We start from the raw sequence: 26,672 nt of genomic DNA, 5'->3' as shown, positions 1-26,672 counted from the left end.
AAATATGTGTGATGTTAACTCAAAAATGTATTATTGTAAGCAAACCTCAATCTAAATAAGTTACTAAAACTTTTTAACTCTAATGGTTTAAGTTACAGATATTTATTTAATCTAGTATTTTACATCTATGGCCAATTAAATAACTACATTTACATTTATGCATTTGGCAGACGCTTTTATCCAAAGCAGACTTACATTTTATTCAAGGTACACATTTTACATTTTTGTCAAGTCTTGCTTTCCCTGGGAATCGAACCCATGACCTTGGCGTTGCTAGCGCCATGCTCTACTCATTGAGCTACAGGAAAGACTAAAAGCTGATAAAATAAATAAATAAACAATAGTATATACATTAATCTACCTCATATTAAGCCTACAGTCTTACATTAAGCTCTTTTAAAGTCATTACATTTAGTCATGTCAAAGTATCATCCCAGTGAGTTTCCGAGGTAACAAAAACCGCACCATTTTCCCTCCTTCAGTCCAGTCACAGCAGGACGGCTCGCGCTACAGTCAACAAAAACAAAAGGTAAGCGTTTCAAACTTATTTATTCATATTTCGCTCATGTTTGAACGTTTTCAGTGTTATTTTCGTACCTCTTTTATGTTTATCCGAAGATTAACCAGCTCAGTAATGTTGTGTGTAAAGTTAGCCAGCAAACAATCTAACATTAGGAGCAAGTGTTATCAACGGTAATGTACACGTTTGGAGTTAATTATGCTGTTTTACACTGCAGTTTGTCAGCGGGGAATTAAAAAATATATGTTTGTGCTTTCTCACAGTCGGACAGATAAACGCTGGCTTTTGAGACAGTTGGCCATCTTTCCATGTCTCTCGTCTCGTGCCACAGTGACGTTAACTAACTTACGTTAAAGCAAAAGGTAACGTTAATGCAAACTCACGCATTCCTTATATTACAACCGTTTTAAATGTATTGTTAATCGAATTCGAGTTTCCTCTATCATATGTGATGCTAGTTAATGAAGCTCCGGGGTGAACAAAGTGACTTGAGGAGCATTTTAGATCCTGTTTTGCTAACGTTAGATAAAATTTTAAACTGTTATTTGTTTCTCATGACGTTTTCTCATTTGAAACTCACACTAACACATTGTTGCCATGCTTTTAAATCTTTTCAGAGCAAAGACGAAGGTGCAATGGCAGCAACGTGGCTACAATTCTATGAGTAAGTAAGTTAGAATTAACATTGAACAAATCAATGGAATTTTGTAACGTTACTGTGCAAAATGCAAATGATAACGTTATGAACAGTTACATAATGTTCATACAAATATAAGTTTGTTCTTCAATTTAAATTTTTGAATGAATTGCTATTTTTGCAAACGTAATTATGACCATAAATGTCTTTTAGCACAACTTGTAAGTCTTCTGAAGCAATATGATTTTTTTAAAAGGCTTAAAGTCCAAAGTCCAGTCTGTCTATCATTCAAAGTCATGTTGTATTGCTTCAGGAGAATACTGGTCAAGTCTTGAAAGTTGTTGTTATAGTCGGCTTTCCTAATATAAACAGAAACATTTCGTGTGTTATATTTTCACTGGCAGTTATCCTGAAGTTGCCTTGGGTTTGTAAAGGTGTAAGGTAATTGGCAATGCTAGATTTGCAGTGGTTGAAAGAAGTCTTGTCATGAATCATAAAAAAAAACTACGATCCTGGCAGGTCTGTTACTATTTAAAAGGAAGAGTCAGGAGATGTTTTCAAGACACAAGGTAGGACACATGTCAAAACTACATTACATTTATTTAGCAACATGTTAACCTTTCAGCTGCCACCAGCAGAAATGCATGGTGTGGTTACAGTGACTGATAGTTGATCATTCAAGTTGTCTTAAATGTATAGTCCACTTGCCAATACAAATTCAGTCATGATTCATAAATTACCAACCCTCATATTGTTCCAAACACATAAGAATTTTATTAATCTGTCCATTGAAAATCTAGTCTTCAAAACGTTTAATTTAGGCTTTCATAAGCATATACATTGAGCACAGCAAAAGCTTATTTGACACATAATAAACCAATCTCAGCTCAAGCTTAAAGGAATCGTTCACCCTGATTTACTCCCCCCTCAAGTCCTCCTTGGTGTAAATGACATTCTTCTTTCAGACGAATACAATCAGAGTTATATTAATACGTGTCCTGGCTCGTCCAAGCTTTATAATGGCAGTGAATGGCAACCCAAAATTTGTAGCCCAAAAAAGTGCATCCATCCATTTTAAAAGTGCTCCACACGGCTCCGGGGGAATAATAAAGGCCTTCTGAATTAAATCGATGGGTTTGTGTAAGAAAAATATCCTCTCGTGATTCAAAACGCTTGTGCAACGCCCGACATCATCGTCACATCATTTATGTTTTTTACGCTGCGTCCGCCGTCAACGCCGTGGCTGTTATGCTTTTTTACGCTATATCCGACGTCATCGTTGCGCCGGAAACTAGTTATTTTCTTATTTTATAACGCGTTAAATATGGATATTTTTCTTATATAAACCCATCGATTCACTTCGGAAGTACTTTATTAACCCTCCAGAGTCATGTGGATTACTTTTATAATGAATAGATGCACTTTTTTGGCTTCAAATTTTGGACAGCCATTTACTGCCATTATAATGCTTGGATTAACCAGGACATTTATTAATACCGCTCTGATTATATTAATCTGAAAGAAGAACGTAATTTACACCAAGGATGTCTTGCCATTATCCATTTAAAATTTTATAATCAAATCTGTCTTGTTTCACTTTGTCTACACCGGATGTGAGCAGCGCGACAGGACAAAAGAGCCCCTTATAGTCCGTTATGTTGTCTACACTGGATGCGGCGTGATGTGAGCGACAAATCTTTGACAGTAAACTGTTGCCTCTTTCTATTTATGACATACTGACATGAAAAACAAATGTTTTGCAATGTGTGCATTATCGCTTGAATTCAATTCAATTCGTCATTCAATTCAAGGTCTAGAACATTCGGCTGATACACCCCTGAAACTGTTTTTCCCCCAATTAAACCTTGCTGACAAACAACTTAACATCTTTACAAAATTGAATTACAGGGTTTTAAATAAGCACACGCCCAATTAAATCAACAATAATCCGTTCCTTATAACAACGTTTTTTTTATTTATGAAAATTGAAATATGGTGTCTGCCCTGACAAGGGTTATTTTTATATGTGGTGACATACAAACTTTTTTTCCAATGCATATAGAAAAAGGAGCTTGACCAGGTGCAGAAGCCAACAGTCACCATCCTTACTGTCGAGGAGGAAGAGGGAACGTTACCTTTAAACCCACTGGATGCTTTGATTGTCTTTAAAGATGAGGTGGTGATGTCTGCCAAGTCTTCGGTCAGTACAATACACTTAGAGTACATTAAAGATCATACAGTGCTTTTGCTTTTTGAGGAAACGTACCTTTTTACATAATTTTTTTTATTTTATATGTTTGGTTATTTAAATGTTATGACTTTTTTAAACATGTTTGTGCTGTTTTATTTGGTGAAAAAGTCTAATATTTTTTGTCTAGTTATATTTGTGAACATATGGCATACTGTATTTATGATGTAAATGTTATATTTCAATAAATTACTTAAAAATACCCTCCTGTTCTGTCTTCATTTTGTACCAATGTTAGCTTGTGCTTAGTCTTATGTAACTTAATCACTTTGAGTTTGATGAACTTAAACCATTTGCCGCAATCTGTTTCCTAAAACCATTTAAGTAACCATGTAGTTGTTAAGACTTAGTTAGATTTGTTACCTGAATTCAAACTGAATTAATAAAATTAACTTAAAATCTTTAAGTTCAGTTTACTCTTAATAATTGATCAACACAACACTAAAATATAAGTTTTAACACTTAAACAACACTAAAATATGAGTTAATTTAACTCAATGTATATGAGTTTTCAGTACTCATACTTAATGGTTTTAAAACTTAATTGGTTTGAAGCAATCGGTTTCCTCAAATGGTTTGAGTTACCGTAACTTGTTGGGTTTTACAGTGTAAAATCAAGCCAAACTGAACTTTGTTTTCCTAGCTTTTGCCCATGCCAGGTTGCGCTCATGAAGCATATTTGATAAAAGAGGAGAAAAGCATGCATTATTACGACCCTTCACCCTGTACCTTTAGAGGGGACCATGCTCATTGACTAAAACAGAAAAACTAACCCAGGCTATTTCAAGGTCATGGATTCAATTAATTTGTTCCCACCCTAAATTATTTAGGTCGTGTAGGAACCCTTATTCTGAGAAATGTTAGGTGTCACGCTTGGTTATTATGCATGGTTTGATTTTATGGTCTATTCCCTTTTACTAATTTAAAATACTTAATATATAATAATTATTACATTTTTACTATTAATTGGCTTGCTTTTTTTTGAGTGTAGAATAAGTTGATTGAGTTAAAAATAAAAATGAGTTCCAAAAAAATGTGTTAGCAGATATTAAGCAGAAAGGCTTAATACTCTGAGGACTGCAACGGATGTGTAATTGGAAAGTTACTTATCAAAATAGAATTACCCCCCAATTATCAGGTTTGTTAGAAAGTATCAGAGAAAAGGAAGAAGGGGGGCGTCTTCCTTTTTCCTGATATTTTCTAACAAACCTGTTTCATAAAAGAGACAAAAAACAATTACGCTGCTAAGTAAGACAGTTCACAAAACAGTTGCCTCCTTCACACTGACAGCTATTTTATTGCTCTATTAGTAGACATTCTTACTGCTAGATGCTCTCACCACTAACATAATTGGTGGCTATAGCATTTGAAAATATGCTCATAAATGAGATGCACTGGCATAAATTAATTTGTTTTGACAAGGAATCAATTGTCTTGCTTCAAAAAGTTATGCAGAGGACATACACTGTTACATAAACTGCAGCAGCGCATAATAGATGAACATTTATCAAAGCATGAATCAATTTCACTCAGAAAATTACTGACACATCAAAAAATTGGGTTCAGGGTTTTTACATTTTTTAACACTTTTTAAGAAAGTCTCTTATGCTCACCAATGCTATATATATATATGATCAAAAATACAGTAATGTTGTGAAATATTAAAATTCCAAATAACTGTTTTCTCACGGGAGATGGATCAAAATGCTGTTCTTTTGCATAAAGGTTGAATTCTCTGATTTTTGAACATGCTCACAGGCGCTGTCGCCCATGTCCTTAGAAATATAAACTCAAGTTACAAAAACAACTGCAAAATGAGCTGCAAATCACTGTCAGTATAAACACCCTTTTACTGTGGGTCACTGAAGAATAACCTTATTTTTATTCAAATAGTTTCTTAGCACATGGGTCTTTTTCTAAGTCTTGGGCTTATTAGACCAGTCTCCTTTGTACAAGGCTGTGATCATCTTCATTGTCATTTAGCTGGCTAGCAGTTAGCCTTTGCCCAATCCATCAGGGAAAGTGTGTACGCAAATGTCAGTTGGAAACTGAAAAACACGAGACTTGCTCACGGGGTTGTTTATGCGGTGCTGGAATCATCTGTCTTCTGTGCCGTAGCTGGCTTTTGTTGGCCTTAAACTGTTTATGCTCCCACTGACATGCTATATTAGTCATATAAAATGTATGAAAGAAGGTGCTGAGAGAACAGAGACCTATAAGGAATTCATGGCAGTGACATGAACGTATACCACAATGGCATTTGATTGATTGATAATAAGCCTTAGATGTCTGAGCAAAAATAAATGTGTGAAGACTTTGTGCTGATTGTTTTATGGGATTCAAGTGTCAAGGCTCAATAACCGAAGCAAATGGTAATGGATTTTGTGAAGGCAAAGGATAAAAGATCAAAGGAACAGTTTGGCCAGTTTGTTTTTGATAATTTACTCCAAGTTCTTTCAAACTCAAAGCTCATCGCCTACATCAGGTTTCACATTAATCACAGCAAATGACCAAATATACAGAAAATAACTTTTTTGTTCCAGATCAGGGGAAAAATGACACCAAAAATTATAACGCCATTTTTTTAAACCAGCAAAAGGTTCAAAAAGACTAAACCAAAATCTACAGGTTAACTGGTTTTGTATTCTGCTCAAAATAATCCCTGTAGGTCTTTTTTTTAGATCAAAACATATCTGATCGATTCAGTTGAGCCTTTGCGACTTTGTCTTGTGTGGAATTGCTGCCCTCAAGTGGCCGTCTTGTATAATGGCTTAAAACATAATAACAATAACCTTTAGCCTGCAAGTCACAAAATGACATCTTTCATATGGTGTTTCTCGTGACTGCGTTTAAATACTTTCCCACAATCCTTCCTTGCGATTTGAACCTGTTATTTAGCGCAATCTGACTGAACTTGAGCTCTTCTGACACAAATGGCAATGTAATAAGCAGTTGTAACTAGTTGGCTGCTAGTTCTGTCAAAACGAGGGACATGTCACCACACCGTGTGAAGGGGCGGAGAGGAACAGAATCTGGCAAAGTTCCTTTGAGTGGACGAGATGAAGAGACAGAGCTGAGTCACATCTGCCTCGAGGGAGCGCTGAGCTCCTTCCTGTTCTCTGTTCCTCCATCTTACTGGAATCAACTCCTCTATCAGTCCTGAGGGGGAGAACCTCCTGGAGACAGACTCACTTCCAACGTTCTGCCGGAATAAGTTCTCTATTAAATTTATTACTGTTTTAAGACACCATGGCTAATTTGCAAACCTCAACGAGCCTGAAAACCCCTTTTTAATGACTTTTAATCTCTAAGGAGACAAGTATTTTTTCTGTTGAACTGCATAAATTGTCTTTAAAGTCCAGATCCATTTGCTATATGTATTATTTGCAAAGATACAAAACAAAATCCAGTTAGAATAATTACAGAATATTTTGCCACAGAAACTTGATCATGAATCATGTACTAATAACTCAGTCATCAGTAATAGAACTTTGCACTCAATTATTTTTGGCTACACCTTTTAATACTGTGCATCTGTATTTTTGTTTTCTGTATTGTTATTCGAGGCAAATTTTCTATATTCAATTTTTTCAATAGTAACATTTTGCAATAATAGCAGCTAATACACAGCAAAAAAAATCCTGCTTAAATTATAATTACCGCTGACAGCAATTACGCATGTGTTAAATTGTCAGATGTTTTAATACACTTTAACTCACTCCATAAGGAATTTTGCAGATTAACCAGTTTTGCTCTCCCTCGCTCAAGATTGCAAAGAATTTCAGTTTTTCAGAATTTCAAACTTGCTGCTTTACTACCACTTTCGACTTCTTTACATACTGCAGCAATGCTTGACATGAAACCCACGATCATCAAAATGAATAAAACAGATAATAAAAATTAGTTTAAGCAGTCACATAACAGTGAAATATTGCAATTACAAGAAATAAAAGCAGCAATTTAAAGATACACAATTTCTAGAAATGAATTGTCAGATTACAGCATACACAGCTACATTATGATATTTAAAGTTATAGTAGAATAAATCGAATCAAAGTTAATATACCAGTAAAGACAGTTCTATTATGATATATAGTTTTTTCTTCTTCTTTACTCTGAGGCAGAAACAGACTTGCATACTGACGTGGTTCAAGATAGATATCACTGTGGAAATAAAGTTAATCTTATTGAATGTTCTAATGGTTTAATACAAATGAAATGGATTGCACTTACTGTGTTTTATAAGGACAGTGGTTTGAAGAGAGCCAAACACAGTTTTATAATAAGCTGCTTTATTTGGGGGTTTGAGCATACGAAGGGAAAAAATGATAAAATCTTGAGGCTATAACTTTTAAGCTAAAACAGAATAATTCAGAATTCTTTTTGTTGCATTGTCTGACATATTCTTGTTTTTGTTTTTTTTCCCAAAAAAATATTATTTACAATGTACAATAACACTTACAGAAGAGGATTTTACCAGGTATTTGCTGTAATATACAGTATATATTTTTTAACCTGAGAGGTTTATCCAAAAATACTCTCAATGTACACTATTCAAATGTTTTCAACATAACTCATAGCATGAGAAAAGTTAGTGCATACTCAGGAACTGCTGGTACCCATGACAAGGATGGTAACCCATCTGCCAAGCCAGAGACGGGTTAGCAGAGTCTGCATAAGTGTCCATATGGTTCTGATGACAGGTGACCCTTGTCCCATGTTGATATCCAGGTCCTCCACTACAGTAGTCACTGCTTTGGTCCTCCCATTGGTGAGCAAAGTGTCCATGGCTCACGTGTACCTGACTGTTCGTTGCACACTGATTGTAGTGTTGAGATGGTGTCGAGTTTGACGTGTCCTGATGTATCTCTGTAGAGACTGTGAGCTCTGGCTGATGGGAAACGTAGCTATCCATGGGTTCCTGGAAAGTTCCAGTGTTGTTCTCTTCCGGCTGCCGGTAGCACTCCGTATGGGTACACGGAGGTGCATGTGGTTCTGTTGCCAAATGAGTCTGCAGATACAAAGACATTGTTGAAATGTGGTGGATGGCACGGCGGAGCGTGGCGATCTTGGACAGGCGCTTTCCGCTAAGGTCATGTTTGAGGACGGTGCGCAATGCGTTGAAGGCCTGGTTGTAGTCCAGGATGCGCTTCCGTTCTCGGATGTTGGCGGCGACTCTCCTTGCTTTGGACCGCTTGGGTCGAGTGCGGCTCTTTACTGCTTTGACGTCCTCCGTATCACTTGGGCCGGATGACACGGAGCACTCCGAACGAAGTTTTCCGGGGCTTTCGTTGTTACAGTCGTCATCCTGCCCTAGAGGACAATCCTCCATCTCATCCTCTGAAACTTCAGATTCTGTACCAGTGCTACCCAAACTCATGGTTGTTGACTTTTGTCTGCTTCAAAATGCAAATCTTAGCTTTGGTATGAGAGAACTCTTACTGTCCTGTGTGCACTACAAACAGCTATTTTTGCAAAACATCCACATGTTGAAATCTTCTCCTCACCTACCAGTTCAGATCTGTCAGCCTCAGAGAGTGTGAGAGGGGTTCTTAAACACAACCTGTAGATGTGTCACGTGAGCAGCCGCCTATAAGCAAAGGTGTATTCTGTGTTTACAAGTGCCCTCCAGGCAAGTGTAGACATCAGTCAACAGGCTTTGACACACCTCCTCAACACACAGGATCTGATCTTTCCAACTGTACCTTGCTGAAAATGAGGAATGGCAACTGCACAGTTGACAGATGCATGTAACACCGCGGTGTGAGAAAATCAGGCATTTTATGTTTGGTTTGGACTCTTTGACAGTTACGTATTGATATTTAAGAGGGATACACTCTTAAAAATAAAGGTTCTTTATTAGCATATAGTTCCCTGAAGAACTTCCATATAAGCTGTCCATTGCTCAGAATGTTCTTTGTATTGAAAACAACGGTTCTTTTCAAAATAAAATACCACTTTTTAGTTCATCCAATAATAAAAATGAATGAATGAACGGTATTAGGGTGAGAAATGAAGACAAAATATTTGGGAGAACAACACCTATAGGAAAAAGGGTTCTAAAAGAACAAGCAAGAGTTAAATTACAAATCTATAAACATATTAAGATTTTAGAGAGTGTGTTGGCCGTTTATGTTGTTATATGGTTGAGCGAAAACAAAAGCTGCACTGTAAAAAAGTGACTGTTCTAGTGGCTGATCACATCTAAATTTTTCAGTTGGCCAAACTGAATTTTTGTAAATTGATGCAATTTAATTCACAGAAATTCAATTTGGCCAACTGAAAAATTTAGATGTGATGAGTCACTAGGAAAAAAAAAAAATCAATTGTAGACCTGAATTTTTTTTACAGTGTGATTTGAAGGAATTTTTTGACAGTTAAAAGACAAAACAAAAGGGCGGGAATAAAGAAACCGAATCCCCAACAAAATAAAAGGGTTCTTCAAGAGAAAATGTATCTGAACAGAACTATGCTTATGTAGAATTTACAATTCTGAACCATATAAACATTGGTCATTCATAACGTAAAAGAATTCCATTGCTAGTTTTTCCTCCACTTTTCTCCAGACGGATTGTCTAAGCCGTGTCCTGGGTGTTGAGAGAAAAATTGGAACATTTATGACAAATTATAGCTTTATCAGATAAGCCTCTTTTACCAATTTGCCTTTACACCTTTTCTCTGCCAGAGGGATGGAAAAACACTTATCATGTGTCACATAAAGTCTGCATCTCTGTATGGTCACAATTAGCTGTTGTGTATTAAGCGATTACTGGCCTTCCTGGGCTACAGCGAGGGACAGTGTAATTTGGTTGTCTGCAAAGTCATAAATCTAATGTGCGCTTCCTACAGGGCAAGAACAGACAGTAGCCACCACACTTCAAAGCTGGGGAAAAGGAACACAGATATTTTACAATTATTACCTGTGATGACTCTGAGTTCAGGGCTTCTGTGCTGTTGCCTTTTTATTCTCACTCACAAACAACTTGTGTATCCCCTACTTGAACTCCGAGGTTTGTTCTGTAACTGAAAGCGGACAATATTGTGAAATTGTAACTAACTGACCTCCTTTTATTATTCTGTGTTTAGTGTGAGCCCTGTGCGGTCTTATCTCTATTACTGTACAGTCACTAGGGTTCTCAACACATTTTGCTTTACAAAATGTGTTGGTTTTACAAAAGACTCAACACAAAATTGTAAGAATTCATTAAAATTAATCAAACTCATGTAATATTGATAAAATAAGATAAAAAGCAGATGTAGGAAGAATTGATTTTCTCTTCCCTTTGAAAAATTGACAAGCCATTATTATTGTTATTTGCATTGTACTGTTAATGTAAACATTTTTCTAATGCATATAGAATTAATGATTTAAAACAAATAATGACATTTATTGTGGGCCAGTAATAATGTTGGCAGGACAAAAACAAACATCTAACCTGCAGAAAACAATCCATCTTTATACTTGTTGTAATTTACGGTCTCACTTGAGTGAGGAATTTGCACAAATCAATCTCCAGGTAACTTTAATATAGACTATAAAGTCACAATCAAGTGAGGAAGCCACTAGACAGACCTGCCGTCAGGTCAAAATGTCAAAAGCGTTCCATCTTCTATTGGACTGTGTCTATTTTACAGGTAACAAGCCTCCAGTCAAACCAGTGGCTCAAGAATGCCATCTAACAGCTAAGATCATATCAGCAGTGGGTGGTAGTGCAATAACCTTTAAACAAGAAATGAGGCTTCATTTCGGACATTGCTTCCTTCCTGTCCAGCTTTTACTGCCTAGTTATGACTTCAGCCATCTAGGTTTAGGGGTTTGACTATCATTTTAAACACAATACAATAGATTGGCTCATTATAGACCAAAACTACTGTGGCAAACAGGCTTTTTATGTAGCACCGTAGCAGTGTTACCAAGTCTATTTAAACATTCATCAAGACTAATCTTATTGAACCTTAATCTGCATTGTTAAATTCAAATGTAATTTTAAAAAAAATCGACAAAAAGCACTGAGGTTATTTACAACCCCTTAGTTACTGAGAGTGGTTAGTTGAGCCATTTAACTACTGTATAACTGTAAAACTTTTGGCCGATAGATGTGTTGACTTCCTGTTTCTCATGGGCGTGGGGTGTTTTCCAGATCTGCAGTGAAAGGCAAATCAGTTTTTGTTAGTGGAAAAGATAGTTGCTTAAGTAGGAATTACAACATCCTCTTCCTTTTCTTGTTCTGCAATTATAATCCAAAATGCAGGTTTGTTTAAACACAGGGCTCTGTATTGTGTCATACTATGTTTGCTCTATAATTTGAAATTAGATGTAAAATGCCACAACCTTTGCATGCTAATTATAGTCTTCTTTGGGATTTTACACTTAAACAAGAATAGAAATCAATGAGACTTTGGCTGTTGGACAGGTCTGTTGACCTGGTAAAAATATTAACACTTATGGGTGGAAAACAGCAAGATAAGTAAAGACAAAAAACAGAACTACCGCAGCCAGACAGAGGAGAGCGTGGGAATGTCAGTGCAATTGTTTTTGCCGCTTTTTCTCAATGGTAATGAGAGAAAAAATTAGGGGTCATGAACACAGAAAGGAGAGACCGATGTACTTGGTAATTGAGGGGTTTGTTTGCAAGGTTTGGGAACTAAAACACTTTAAATAACAGGATTTTTTTTTTCTTTTGCAGGTAATACATGGAATAAAAATTCATTAAACAGCCCTTTTACCTCTATCTAAAACTGAATCTAAAAAGTTAAATTTCATCACTGTCCAATTTTTTCTTCCAATATCTAAACTGTCAGCAAAAAAAGTGATTTATAATGGTAACTGCTTTGAACTGTTGATGGTCATGTCAAAGGTTAAAGAGCACCCTTGAGCTGGACACTTAACCTGAACTGCCCCTCAGAACAATAAGAATGGATTCCCAGCTCATCAAATCCATTAGCAAAGCAGGTTAGGTAATGGAGCTACACAGTTAATCGTTAAAAACGATATTAAAATGACAATGATTACTCAGTAACTTTAGATTATTCAATACTTTAAAGGGTTAGTTCACCCAAAAATGAAAATGCCTTCATTAATTACTTACCCTTACATCATTCCAAAGCCGTAAGACCTTCACTCGCCTTCGAAACACAAGATATTTTCGATTAAATCCAAGAGCTCTCTGCAAAAATGTTTAATATTCGTCATTACACCAACATCATTGCACATCAATATCCTTAAACCAATAGCTGGCAACACGACTTTTATTAATTTGTCACTGAATTAATCATTCAAGAGATTGGTTCAAAAATGCTGATTCATCTAGTAATGAAACAAGAATTATTTTTATTATTTTTATGAATTTCGATTATTATTATTTTTTAAATGGACTGCACTGCAGCAATAAAGATTTTGTTGTAACCTCTATTAAATAAAATGCTATTTCATGTCCACAGACACATGCAAAAACAGAAACAAGATTTAAAGTTTAAAGGCTTAGTTCACCCAAAAATTAAATTTCTGTCAAAAATTACTTACCCTAATGTCGATCGACACCCGTAAGACCTCCGTTTATCTTCAGAACACAAATGAAGATATTTTTTGTTGAAATTCGATGGCTCAGAAAGACCTTCATTAACCACAATGTTATTTCCTCTCTCAAGACCCATAAAAGGCATTAAAGACGTCGTTACAAAGCCCATCTCACTACAGTGATTACAATCATTTTAAAAAGCTAAGACAATAGTTTTTGTGCGCAAAAATAAATAAATAGAGACTTATATAATGATGGGCGGATTTCAAAACAAAGTTATGTTAATATAAGAGTTTGGATCAATTTATCGATTCATGATTCAGATCGCCAATGTCACGTGATTTCAGCAGTTTGACATGCGATCTGAATCAATAAGCTGATTCATAACTGTTCGAATCTTTGTTTTGAAATCAGCCCATCACTATACAAGTCATTATTTATTTATTTTTGCGCACAAAACGTTTTCTCGTCGCGTTATAAAATTATTGTACAATCACTGTAGTGAGACGTCTTTAGTGCCTTTTATGGGTCTTGAGAGAGGAAATGATATTGGTGTCAATGAAGGCCTGTCTGAGCCATCGGATTTCAACAAAAATATCTTCATTTGTGTTCCTAAGATGAACGGAGGTCTTACGGGTGTCGAAGCGACATTAGGGTAAGTAATTATTGACAGAATTTTCATTTTTGGGTGAACTAAACCGTTAAGAGAGTGATTACTCATTTGGACATCATTAAATTGTTACATAGCTAAGAGGTTGAGATCTGATTCTCATCAGACTCCCGAGAATGTATGTCTTTCGCGGTATCTCTTCTTCTGTCTCTAACTTCGGGGTGCAGTCATACAGCAGCGCATAGGGTTCAGTGGCGCTCATCAGTGGGATCTACCGTCTGGGAGTTTGAAATGGAACGAACAAATCTCGGCCTAAGAATTTTTTGTTTCGTTTTTTGTGTCGTGTGAAAACAGGCAAAAGCGTGAGTTGGCAGTTCTGACTATTTAGTTGTCTATTCAGGATCGTGGGAGAATCGTGATCTCCATTTTAAACTAAGATTTTTTTATTCTTAATACAGATTATAAGACAATTGTGTGAAAAATACCGTTTTTACACGCGAAACATGAACTCATGTTATATTGCACACTGTAAACATAATCAAAGCTTCGAAAACACGCAAAGAACGGGACCTTTAATAAAGGTTTGTGCAGCTCTATTTGGCAATGTTCAGGACTGAGTTGAGAAAGCCTTTTACATTTGCAATTTAAAAAGATTTTGAATTGGTAGCAAACAGGATGCAGAATTGAATTTGAACATAAGGTAGTAAATTATATTAACTGTGTAACTGTAAAAAGCAAAGTTTGAATGCTGGCATGACAGTCGTGTTTTTAAAAAAAACTGACATTTAAAGATTGACAGATCTTACAGACAGATGAAAAGATGGACAGACAGATGTCCATCTATATAAAAAAAAATAATAATAAAATGTTTAGCTTTTTTCCTAAAACACAATGCGCAAATCAAAATATGGGTAAAACACCTGTGAAAAATCAATACAAAAAAATTGCCTCAATGGCCCTATTTTTAAGGACTTTTCTTAGAGATGGGGTGTTCAAATGAACTCAAGCAACAATAAATGTGCGTTTCCTTTTCTCTACCACCTTGCATTTATATTAGGTCAGCTGTTCCACTCCATGACTCTGATTTTCTGCACTCCACAAGCAGCAGTGTGTGATTCATTCGTAATGGAAACATTTGCACACTTGAACCACCTACTGCCCCAGACTAACTGATGTAGTCCAACACATAAACATTGTATGATTTACAAGAATGGTTGGCAGATTAATTGTCTTGTACTGAGAGCTTCAAGCATTCTCTTAAACCCATCCCAACCTAGTCTTTTTTTTTTTTTTTTTTTTTTTTTTTTTTTTTTTGACGAATGGGAAGACACTAGTAATTATCAGTCGCCATGTATAAATCAAGGTCCTTTTAGATAGCCGAGCACTCGCTGGGAGAACTAGAGATAGCTCAGCCATAACTGTGAATTGTCTAAAGATTTGTAAATCTTAAGTCTGAGGTAAGATAATGAGAAGCTGCTTTCTGGCAGTTATTAGAAGACAGTGACACAATTATTGAGATACATGCTTTTAAAGGGGTGGTGAGGCTTGAGAAGTATGCAAGGAAATTAGAGGTCCACTTGGAAAACATGAATTCGTTACAACATTCTTTGGAACATTTTTGAGCTGTATGTCATTGTAGGCTACCGGCCACTAAATGCTTTAATAAAAGTGGTAGCATTTGTGCTGTTATATTTTTGCATTTGTTCACAACCAGTGAATTTTTAAATAAAAATTATAACTATAAATAGGGGGAACTGAAACAAAGGTAAAATACATTTCATGACTTCAAAAGTAAAAAATAAATAAAAATGGCAAATTACTTTCAGTTTTTGCCACTATAAGAGATCTATTAAATCATCAATATCTTAATCCATGCAAAATATTTAAAGGGGGGGGGGGGGGTGAAACACTCAGTTTCAGTCAGTGTCATGTCAATCTTGAGTACCTATAGAGTAGCATTGCATCCTGCATATCTCCGAAAAGTCTTTATTTTTTTTATAATTATATAAGAAAGATGCGCTGTTCCGAGTCTTTCCGAAAAAAGCAGAGCGGGTGGGGGCGTGTCGTGTGAGCGGAGCTAAATAATGACGTGTGCTCGCTGCTGCTATTGTGTTGAGTCGAGTGCGTCGTAAAGCTGTGTCATCCCTAACAGCGGGAAAAAAACTTTATTCAAAATAAAAATATGGCTTTTAATCAGATACAGCCATACATCTATGATCCGGAATCAGACCCAGAGGCTGCAGTTGAACAGGAGCAGCAGCAAAAACGACTAGAGCTCTATGTGGTACAAGTTATACACTAACTATATAATATGCTTAGCGGCTTGTGTTATTTACATATTTATACTTGAATTATATCGTCGTATTTTTGTCTTTGAAGGTGTACATGTGGGAAGTGCAGTTGTGGACGTGTGTTTGTGTGTTTACGCGTGGTTTGTGTAGACAGTAAGCGGACTGGTTTTGCACGGCAGGCTAAGTTAGTGTTTACATAGAAAGACACGGAATAGTAGCGCATTTGAATGAAGAAGCGTGCTTATTTAGTTCAACATATTTCCCCACTCTTTGTGTATTGTTGTTTGGAGTGCTTTTACAATACACAAACATAAAGTTACACATATAGTGGCCAGCTAAACAAATGTACACGCACTACACATCGCATGCTCTATTGATCAATTAACTATACGTGATCATGTTTGGGCTACTTGATGAGCATTGGCAAAAACACAGACATTTGAAGCAGTCTAACTCACCGCCTGCGGTTCTAACGTTGGGACCTTTATCGTTGGGACTGCTCCATCCTTCAGCATTAGGCAATCGGAAAATCCTGTGTCGAGCTGGGCCTTGTTTATGAAACAGTCGGCACCGAAATGCAGCGAACAGATATAAACATTCGCGCAACTCAGTTGCTGATCCGGAAAAGCAAATTACATCCACTGTTTTTGGGGAATCTGTGCAGGACTGTCTTGGTCTGGCAACCAAAAACGCACTTTTTTGGTGACATTGTAATTGTGCACATCACCTGTGCAGCAGCCTACGAGCCAGCGCTTTGATGGGGGTAGCCTGTTACTTTCGCTCTCTCCCTCTCTCTCTCTCTCTCTCTCTCTCTCTCTCTCTCTCTCTCTCTCTCTCACGCTCTTCCGGTAGAATTGTCCGTAAGGCCCATACAAGGAAATTCCGCCCCCATTAACGTCAAAGGGGACGCATGATCGCAAAAAACTTGCCGAAACTTATGACTAACCGGAAGTAGTATTTTTGACAAAGAAATACTCCCATCAAACGTCCACCTTAACTTTTGAAACTTTGTCCATTTTTAGTATGGGATTCCAAGTCTTTAACAGTGTAAAAAGATCAGTATGCATGAAACAGCATTTCACCCCCCCTTTAACCGTGATTTTAATTGTAGACTATCTTTTTAATCATAGCGGTGATGGACGGATTGAACAGTTCAGGGCTTGGCAATGTGGACTACAAGGCATTATAAACATTAACAGTAAAGCAGTTTACAATTTATTTACAGTGTATTGTGAAAAGTGCTATACAAATGAAATTGCACTGACTTTACAATGATGCTGCTGAGAAAGTTGGCAAACTAACTTTGGAAGTCCTAATAATATCAGGTTGCTATGCTAACATTGCATTTGTATTGTATTAACACTGATGCTTCCCAAAAGACATTCTAACGCTTAGTAACTTACATTAGAGTAATATTAAAATACTCTAATGATAGTTATTTGACAAGTAGTTGCAAAAGTGTAACCAAATACTATACAACTAAGATGTGAGTCAAAATCTGTCAATGGGTAACAATGGAACAGATTTAAAAGTGATTATTTACAACAGGATCTGCATTTTCAATAATCAGTTTAAATAAAATAAAAATTTGTTAAGAGACAATAAAAGCAACTTTGTGCAATCAAACCACTCCTTTCTAGGTAAAAAAATAAAAATAATAATTTGACAGCAAACCTTAACTTTTTTTAAAAGCCAAACATGTCATTCTCTAAGTTAAGTAATTTATTTAAGCCACAAAATGAACTCCAAATGAAATAAGGTTTCTAAAAAAAAACCTTTAGAAGCATTTACAGAATGTTTTATAATTACCCAAAACATGGTTCACTCCACACGTACGTTATCACGTCTGTCAAAAGCTTGGGCTGGCTGTCGGTTGGACTATTAGAACTAAAAACATCAACATGACACACTCAATGGCATCAATCACTTCACTGAATACTTGCTGTCTAAAAAATAAATAGTTATTATCTTACAATCCATGTGTTTTCAAATCCACATAATTTGAATACTACAACATAAATGTCTGTCAAAAAATAACATGCACGATACACAGTAATGTTATGAGTTATGAGAAGCAGGGAGTACATGCATTTTCTGGAAAACCCAAACTACCAGATGTTTTGAATGAGTCGTATCTTTTTGGAGAAAATGGCAGCCTGGACAGCTTCAACATGCTGTCTTTCAGAAATGATAATGCGCATAATACATAATGCACGCAAGTATAAATTTGTTCTTCGCTTGCTTAAATTGAATCGAATGATAAGGAAAAACACACTGCATGCTAAAGAGAATAAACGGCAATGCAATTAAAAAACTTTGTTCAACATGTGTTGGTTTTGACAGACATTTTTTATGCACAAACTATACATTATGATTCTGACATTCCTGGTTTAAATATTTTCAATAATTTTCTATTCTTGTCTGATCTATTTCCCCCATAATTTGGTACGATTTTTAATAAATGTAGTTTGACTCTTCACAGTTGTTTAAAAGATCAAAGATCGATAAAATGTACTTTAATTTTTAAATGATGTGTTACATTTTATTTGCCCGAAGCAGATTTTGACTAAAATTAAAAAATTTAAAATAAAAATAAACATCTAAACTCAGAATTCTCAAATTAAAATGAAAAACAAAATTAAAAATTCCAAACTATAATAACCCTGCCCACAACTGATTGCAAGTCATTCTGCAAGTCATGTTTCAAACTATTTGTAAATTCTGAGAAAATTGTTACCCTCATGGCAACAGACGTGGATAACTGCTTAACATCTTGCAGCCTGCTGTTGTAGTTTCGTTCAAACATTATGGACAATGGCAAGCAGACTTTGGAACAAAATGAGAAATCAAAGCTGGACCAGTATCGACGTGGCAGTTTTCGAGATGACGAGAGCTTCGTAAAACAAACTTCGACTTGACAGAGATGCTGTTCCTGCATGTGTACAGGTGAGCAAACGTACATTAAATAAAATGTTATCTAGCTCAACACAATGAAATATTACTTGTATAATACATCTGTGATGCTAACATACACCCGTTTCTAATGGGTGAAGCCTTGGACTGGAAGAGAGGTCGTCAGGTGGTCCCCAACCTTCACTGGGTGTTTCGACCCCTAACCACAACACCCTCCAGTTGGCGGGCCTGCAGTGACTGGCCAGGTCATTGCCCCTCTCCTCCAGGCTTCCAGCTTTTGTCCTCTCTCTTGTGCCAGAGCCAACAGGAGGCTCTTTCTGAGGCTTCCCCCAGCCTAAGGATGGCTGCTTTCCTCAAGTGGCCTCTCAGTCGAACCTTCGTCAACAGATTCCACACAGATTGAGCTGGGAATCCTCGACATTCGACTTCCACTGTCATCAGCCATGTTACCCACCCCTTCTCCCGGCTGTCTAGGACAAGTTGCTGGCATTTGGCCCTTTAGTTTTAAAGGTGCCCTAGAATGAAAAATTGAATTAACCTTGCCATAGTGAAATAATAAGAGTTCAGTATATGGACATCACATACTGTGAGTCTCAAACACCATTCTTCCTACTTCATATGGGAATCTCGTGCATGAAAAACACCACGGAAAAATAAGTGATTCTTAACATAACGTCAACCGTGACACAATCGTTGGGGATCATTTATATGTACGCCCCCAACATTTTCATCTGTCCCAAACATGTTCATTGTCAGGCGGAACTGACAGAGCGAATCAGGGGGACTGCAGGTAAACAAACATCACGTGAGGATAGCGAAAACAGCAGCTCTCATAGACACATGTGTTCCTGGCTGTGAAGGGGACGTGAGGACTTTTCTACCCTTCCCACAGATAAAAAATGTCAACAATCAAGTTGATGTTTGTAATCGGATAGCCTACCACAACAATTTAATTCAAGATCGTTCGTCTGTTCGGCCCATTTCAAGAAAGCTTCGCTCAGCGTCTTAAACTGAAGAAAGTGGCAATTACAACAGTAAGTAGCGATTTTATCCACTTATTGACTGTTCAAACAATTTCTAAATAAAGTTTCTTAGGGAGAGAGCATTGTCTAGATAACGCAAGATGCTAGAACAGTAACAATAGGAAACACCAAGTACCATACAAAACTAAATAGTTTGTCTAATGACAAAGGTTAATATTATTTCTTATTACAAAATACAACCGTAGATACGTTGCTTACAGATCGTTCACTCGATCCTTCTAGCGAGCGTCAACTTTTCCACCATATAAGTTAAAACGACAGTCATTTGACATGGCTATTCATTTTGTAAATATATATATATTTATATTTTTGAGAACTTAAGTATGATGTTTTTGCATGCTTGTATTTCAGAGTACATCACAGTTACTGCGTAGCCTACATCGTGACTAACGTTATATAAACATGCAATATCGTTGACGAAAAAAGACGAGTCTAAAATCATTGGATTTGGTTTTGTCTGAGGGAATGAAGAGTGTTTGTGCGGTTGCCAGATTTCAGTCATTTAAATCCCCCCAAACAGAGCTTTTCTGTCAAAAGAACACATATACTATCCTGTGTTTTACCTAAACGACCAATCTGGCAACCATATGCACGCGCAAGGATGATCTGAAAACACCAATAAACAAGTAAGCTGCATTTTAGCAATGTCTATTTGAGATGTTCTGCTTCAAGAGTCATTCAGTCGGTCTGTGTTCTGTCAGGATGGTCAGGACTCACAAGCCCCTTTGCTGAACAACTAAGCTGTGAGCTGCTGAAATAAGCCAATCAGAGCAGAGCTCAACATTAATATTCATGACTCTTCCAAATAAGGCAAAAACAGAGCATTACATCCTAGGGACAATTTGTAAATGGACCTGTAAAACTGTATCTGGACAACTCTTGCCCTTAAAAAAGCCACATACCCTCTATGTAGATATCAGAGAACAATTTAACATACAGGTCCTTCTCAAAAGATTTGCATATTGCGATAAAGTTCATTATTTTCCATAATGTAATGATAAAAATGTAACTTTCATATTTATTTATTTTTTTTATTCTATTTATTTATTTTAGATTAATTGCACACCAACTGAAATATTTCAGGTCTTTTATTGTTTTAATACTCATGATTTTGGCATACAGCTCATGAAAACCCAAAATTCCTATCTCAAAACATTTGCATATTTCATCCGACCAATAAAAGAAAAGCGTTTTTAATACAAAAAAAGTCAACCTTCAAATAATTATGTTAATTTATGCACTCAATACTTGGTCGGGAATCCTTTTGCAGAAATGACTGCTTCAGTGCGGTGTGGCATGGAGGCGATCAGCCTGTGGCACTGCTGAGGTGTTATGGAGGCCCAGGATGCTTCGATAGCGGCCTTAAGCTCATCCAGAGTGTCTTGCGTCTCTCAACTTTCTCTTCACAATATCCCACAGATTCTCTATGGGGTTCAGGTCAGGAGAGTTGGCAGGCCAATTGAGCACAGTAATACCATGGTCAGTAAACCATTTACCAGTGGTTTTGGCACTGTGAGTAGGTGCCAGGTCGTGCTGAAAAACGAAATCTTCAAAATCTCCATAAAGCTTTTCAGCAGATGGAAGCATTAAGTGCTCCAAAATCTCCTGATAGCTAGCTGCATTGACCCTGCCCTTGATAAAACACAGTGGACCAACACCAGCAGCTGACATGGCACCCCAGACCATCACTGACTGTGGGTACTTGACACTGGTCTTCAGGCAATTTGGCACTTCCTTCTCCCTAGTCTTCCTCCAGACTCTGGCACCTGATTTCCGAATGACATGCACAATTTGCTTTCATCCGAAAAAAGTACTTTGGACCACTGAGCAACAATCCAGTGCTGCTTCTCTGTAGCCCAAAAGTGGCTTGACCTGGGGAATGTGGCACCTGTAGCCCATTTCCTGCACACACCTGTGCACGGTGGCTCTGGATGTTTCTACTCCAGACTCAGTCCACTGCTTCCGCAGGTCCCCCAAGGTCTGGAAACGGTCCTTCTCCACAATCTTCCTCAGGGTCCGGTCACCTCTTCTCGTTGTGCAGCGTTTTTTGCCACACTTTTTCCTTCCCACAGACTTCCCACTGAGGTGCCTTGATACAGCACTCTGGGAACAGCCTATTCGTTCAGAAATTTCTTTCTGTGTCTTACCCTCTCACTTGAGCGTTTCAATGATGGCCTTCTGGACAGCAGTCAGGTCGGCAGTCTTACCCGTGATTGCGGTTTTGAGTAATGATGTTTACAGTTAATTAGTTGATTCAGATGATTAGGTTAATAGCTTGTTTATAGAACATTTTCATGATATGCTAGTTTTTTTAGATTTTTGGGTTTTCATGAGCTGTATGCCAAAATCATCAGTATTAAAACAATAAAGGACCTGAAATAATTCAGTAGTGTGCAATGAATCTAAAATATATGAAAGTTTCATTTTTATCATTTCATTATGGAAAATAATGAACTTTATCACAACATTCTAATTTTTTGAGAAGGACATGTAATGTTTTTAAATAATTCTAGGGCACCTTTAAGAAACAAAATGAACAGCGCAATCTTTCCTTTTAGTAAGTACATTCATTTCAATACAACAAAAGCCATAGCAAGTTTTCCAACCTTTCTTAGTTTGTTTTGATTAGATATGCTATTCATTTAAGGGGGTTCCCTAACTATATGCTACAGTCGCTGCAGGGCTGCAGTGTAATGGAAATGTCTGGGACCTCCTTGGCCCTCCATTCAAGCCCTTGTAAAAGAGTACAACAGTACATTGTTGACACATGCCTCTTGATGTGCACTCGCCCTTGTAAATTGGCATGGCTGCCTAAGGTTTGATGAGGTTATGTTAAAATGGGTGTTGTGTCTTGTTGGGGGAGGATCTCTTTTCGTTCCCTGACTCACCATCCACAGCACTGGCTGCTTGTGTTCCATCTACGGATGTAAAAGTAAGAGGCAGCCCAGAAAAAATGTATCACTCTCAAAGACAGTGTTAGAAAAAGGAACCAATCGAAACTAAATAAACAAGCTTTCATTCAGTCTTTACCAAGACAGATCTGTTGAATATAAAATAAAAAAGTCAATACACTCTAAAAAATGCGTGGTTAAAAACAACTTAAGTTAGGTTGAAAATGGACTAACCCAGCAATTGGGTTGTTTTTACCCAGCGGTTGAGTTGTTTTAACTCCGCAGTTGGGTTGGTTTAACCCAGCGATTGGGTTGTTTAAACCCAGCAAATGGGTAGTCTTAAGCAAACATTTATCCCAACTGCGGGGTTAAAACAACTGAACTGCTGGGTTAAAACAACCCAACTCCTGGGTTAGTCCATTTTTAACCCAACTTAGGTTTTTGTTTAACCCATTTTTTAGAGTAACATTTAAAAATTATGCTTTTATTCAAAATGACAAACACAATTAGTCAAAGAGCTAACAATATTTTCAAAATGTAATGCCAGGTTTATTAGACAACTAGGTAGCAAGCTATAAGAAATAAAAGTGAGTGTGTGTGTGTGTGTGTGTGTGTGTGTGTGTGTGTGTGTGTGTGTGTGTGTGTGTGTGTGTGTGTGTGTGTGTTTTCTAACAAGCATTTTTCTTTCAAACGAAAACTGATCTTGGTCATCAAAATAAAACGCATGAAGACAATACTACCTGGATTGAGATGAAAGGTGCCTCAGTCAATACTGCTATATTTGTGATGGGCTTCCTTGTCTCCATGGTGACAGTCAGCGGGTGCAAGAGTCAAACTGACTTTTTACAGCCTGCACTTCATTTTTTCCATGTTTGACGTCAAGTAAACAACCCTAATGATTTCCCTTTCAGATTTACCAAAGCAAGCGCAACTTAACGTCTTCACAACATGCCACGGACATTATAATTATATAATCATAGAGTTGTGAATTGTTACTGTGGCAAATTCTTAATATTCACATTTGTTTTTCAGAAGGTACCAGAACATTCCAGAAGAGTGAAATATGAGCTGTTAATGATACTAACTGGAGTTCAGATGAAAGCGTGTTGACAAGACGCAAGGGATATGAAATCACTCCTGGCCTTTCAAGGGTAATATGCCATGCTCAAGGCTAGTCGCCCCAATACCTGTAGAACAGCATTACAGAGACGGAAGACTAGCATTATTTGAGCCAGCTCTCTGCAATTAAAAGAGCCAACCTTTCACTCAAGGTTTGCTAGATTGCAAGATTAATAGAGCAGAGTTATGTGATTTATGCTCTGGCTGGAGTCGGTGGCTGACACAACTCAAAATGCGATGACATGGCCTGTAGGTGATACTTGTTATGGTCTAGGAATGAAAGCTGTAACCTTTCTCTTATAGTTCAGACTTTCCTGAAGATATATGAATTATTGTTGTGTTTAAAACAATTGTACCTTTAAGTGAAAGCTGTGCATTATTAGTTTTCTTAGAAACTAATAAAACTCATAACCTACTATTTTCAGCGATGACAGTCCAAGAGACATTGCGACATGCTCAACCATAAAAGAGTTATTTGAATAGAATATTAAAACTGCTTTTAAAGTCACATAGGACTCTGACAAACATCAACTGTATGTGCTATAATTGGAGTTGTTTTGCTCAAAGGTACACAAATGGTGATTACGCAAGGGGGGGGGGGGTGGCTGCAAGAGAAAATTCTTAACCTACATACACGTAAAAGAAGTGACAATACAGTTTACAGAGATTTCAAAAGGGCCGTTTTGGTTTCACCTTGGAGGGGAACTTTAAGGCAACTTTTTTTTAGTGCTTTGAACAAGTACTAACACAGTGCAGGAGTTCAAAAGTTCCCAGAGCAGTTCACAGAGGTTGTTGTCCATGTCAGTCTATCCTGATAAATCTGACCCTTTCAAAGGATTCAACATTCTAAACATAAGTTAAGGATTTCCCCTACTTTATTATAAAGAATGGGATGCCGGACTTTTAAAACAGTGTTGTTTTTATGATTCTATGATCTTTAATATATATGTATATAAATGACTACACTTTAGATGCTGATTATCATAACAGTGTTTGTCTGCCCCCCTCTGGTTAATTTAAGAGAATGCATGGAATGCAGGCCGCCTTTAGTGCACTAAGATGGAAATAACATCTACACCAGGGCTGTGACCACCATAGACACTGAGGGGTTGGTCTGGCTCAGCGCAGCGGTCTAACAACTCTCATCACTGTCCGAATGAGTGAGTGAGATGGCCAATCAAATCAAAGAATGTGAGGCTTAGGCTACTGTTAGCATGAATTCCAACGCAACACTTCACTTATTAGCAGTCAAAGAGGGTGTCTAAAGGTGCAGGTACCTAAACTTTTCATGTTTGACAACTGTTATACAATAAAAATGTTCAGCGACCAAAAGTAAATCATAATTAAATTTGACATGACAAAACTTTGCCTTTTTACATATTAGGTAGATGAAAATTAGAGTGAATATGAGCATATTTTTTAAAAAAAAGTTATACATTTTTTTTATATAAAATATATATATATATATATATATATATATATATATATATATATATATATATATATATATATATATATATATATATAATTATTATTATTATTATTATTAGCAAATCATTAAAGGGGTACTTCAGCGCTGGGAAGATTAATCTGTATTTAAACTGGGTCATCAATGCAGTAGAAATGTGAAATTATTTTTGAATTTGGTGTCTTCTAGACTGAGAAAAGACAGAAAATGTATTTTTGTCCCATGGGGATGAAAGACTACAATTCCCAGAATGCTTCGCTGCCCTGTGCCATTCCCCAACGCCACCAACTTGATTACAGTGACTGAGTTGAAGAAGACACTACAATTAAAAACTGAACGTGTCTGTTCAATATAATGAGTAAGTCACCGCGCGAGTATCACAGCACTGAGCACTAACTGCACGAGTGATGAGAGCTGAGGTAATCACGACTACACTCGCGGCATACATTCACAACCCGAGATCAGTCTGGCGCGTTTCAGTTCATGCCTTTACAAGCTTAACTTTCATAGAAATTAATTTGAGAAGTTAAAAGACTTACATTGCTCACCATAGCTCCGTTTAAATGATCCTGTCTGCCAGCTGAGCTTTCCCTGCAAGCTGAGTGTAATCTCCCATCCCCCATGCGCGGTTTCAAAACATGCGGAAATGGCTCCCTCTGCTGGCTGTAGTCTTTAGCCTTTGGCCAAACATTCCTCCTATGATGCAAAAATCGTCAATTTGCATCATAGGAGGAATTTTTCCAGAAATAAAATGCATAAATCTCTTGTCTCAGGGGGGATATGAGGGGTAAAGCACAATAATTTGAATATTCTCCAGGGTTTCTTCTGATACAAAGCGATATGCTAATCGCTGAAGTAACCCTTTAACTTCATAACAAGAACTGGAACTTTTACTGTTCTTATTTATTTTTCTTTATTTCCTTAAATCCCTTTTAATCCTTTAATAATTTAATTCCTTTAAATAACATTAATTATTATTATTATAGTTGTGCTGCTAAATATTTTTGTGGAAACTGTGATACATTTTAGGATTATTTGAATAGAAATTAAACAATACAATTTAATAATATTTGCTGTCATTTTTGGTCAATTTAATCCATCCTTAAAAGCATTGATTTCTTTCTTATAATAAAAAAATCTGACCCCAAATATTTCAGTTGTTGTGTAACATTTTGGTTTATAGTATTGTTAAATAGACAGTAATAAACAAAAACATATAATTCACTCAACACATTTTTTTTATATCCATGCAAGAACTGTCAGCAGAGAAAATTAATGATTAAATCAGAAAGGTGATCATTTCCTCATTCCAATTAACTGTCAGCATATCCTCAGAGAACGAAACAAACCTGCCCCAGATCTACAATCCACCCCCTAGTTAAATGAGAGCTGGTCCAAAGTGCAACCTACTAGA

At 36.8% G+C, this 26,672-nt stretch overlaps 1 protein-coding gene and 1 long non-coding RNA gene across 3 annotated transcripts in view; one reads left to right on the top strand and one right to left on the bottom strand.

The window, feature by feature from the left end:
• Positions 1 to 717: 717 nt before the first annotated feature.
• Positions 718 to 3,698, top strand: LOC137085153 (uncharacterized). 2 transcript variants are annotated; one of them, XR_010906918.1, is made up of 3 exons: positions 718 to 882; positions 1,138 to 1,184; positions 3,220 to 3,698. It is a non-coding gene; the product is annotated as an uncharacterized lncRNA (long non-coding RNA). The 2 variants fall into 2 exon arrangements; XR_010906919.1 differs by having other exon boundaries at positions 1,138 to 1,726.
• Positions 3,699 to 7,731: 4,033 nt separating this feature from the next.
• LOC137084315 (class A basic helix-loop-helix protein 9-like) overlaps positions 7,732 to 26,672 on the bottom strand; it is a 23,766-nt gene continuing 4,825 nt past the window's right edge. The window contains exons 2-3 of the mRNA XM_067450492.1: positions 10,326 to 10,428; positions 7,732 to 8,995 (exon numbers count right to left, since the gene is read on the bottom strand). Coding sequence (XP_067306593.1) covers positions 7,997 to 8,785 — 789 coding nt within the window. The 5' untranslated portion in view covers positions 8,786 to 8,995; positions 10,326 to 10,428 and the 3' untranslated portion in view covers positions 7,732 to 7,996. The remainder of the gene's footprint in view (positions 8,996 to 10,325; positions 10,429 to 26,672) is intronic.

This window comes from Pseudorasbora parva, chromosome 8 (genome assembly GCF_024679245.1).
Source record: "Pseudorasbora parva isolate DD20220531a chromosome 8, ASM2467924v1, whole genome shotgun sequence".
Taxonomy (NCBI): domain Eukaryota; kingdom Metazoa; phylum Chordata; class Actinopteri; order Cypriniformes; family Gobionidae; genus Pseudorasbora; species Pseudorasbora parva.
Note: the sequence above shows the minus strand (reverse complement) of the source record. Positions and strands in the feature narration are given on the sequence as shown.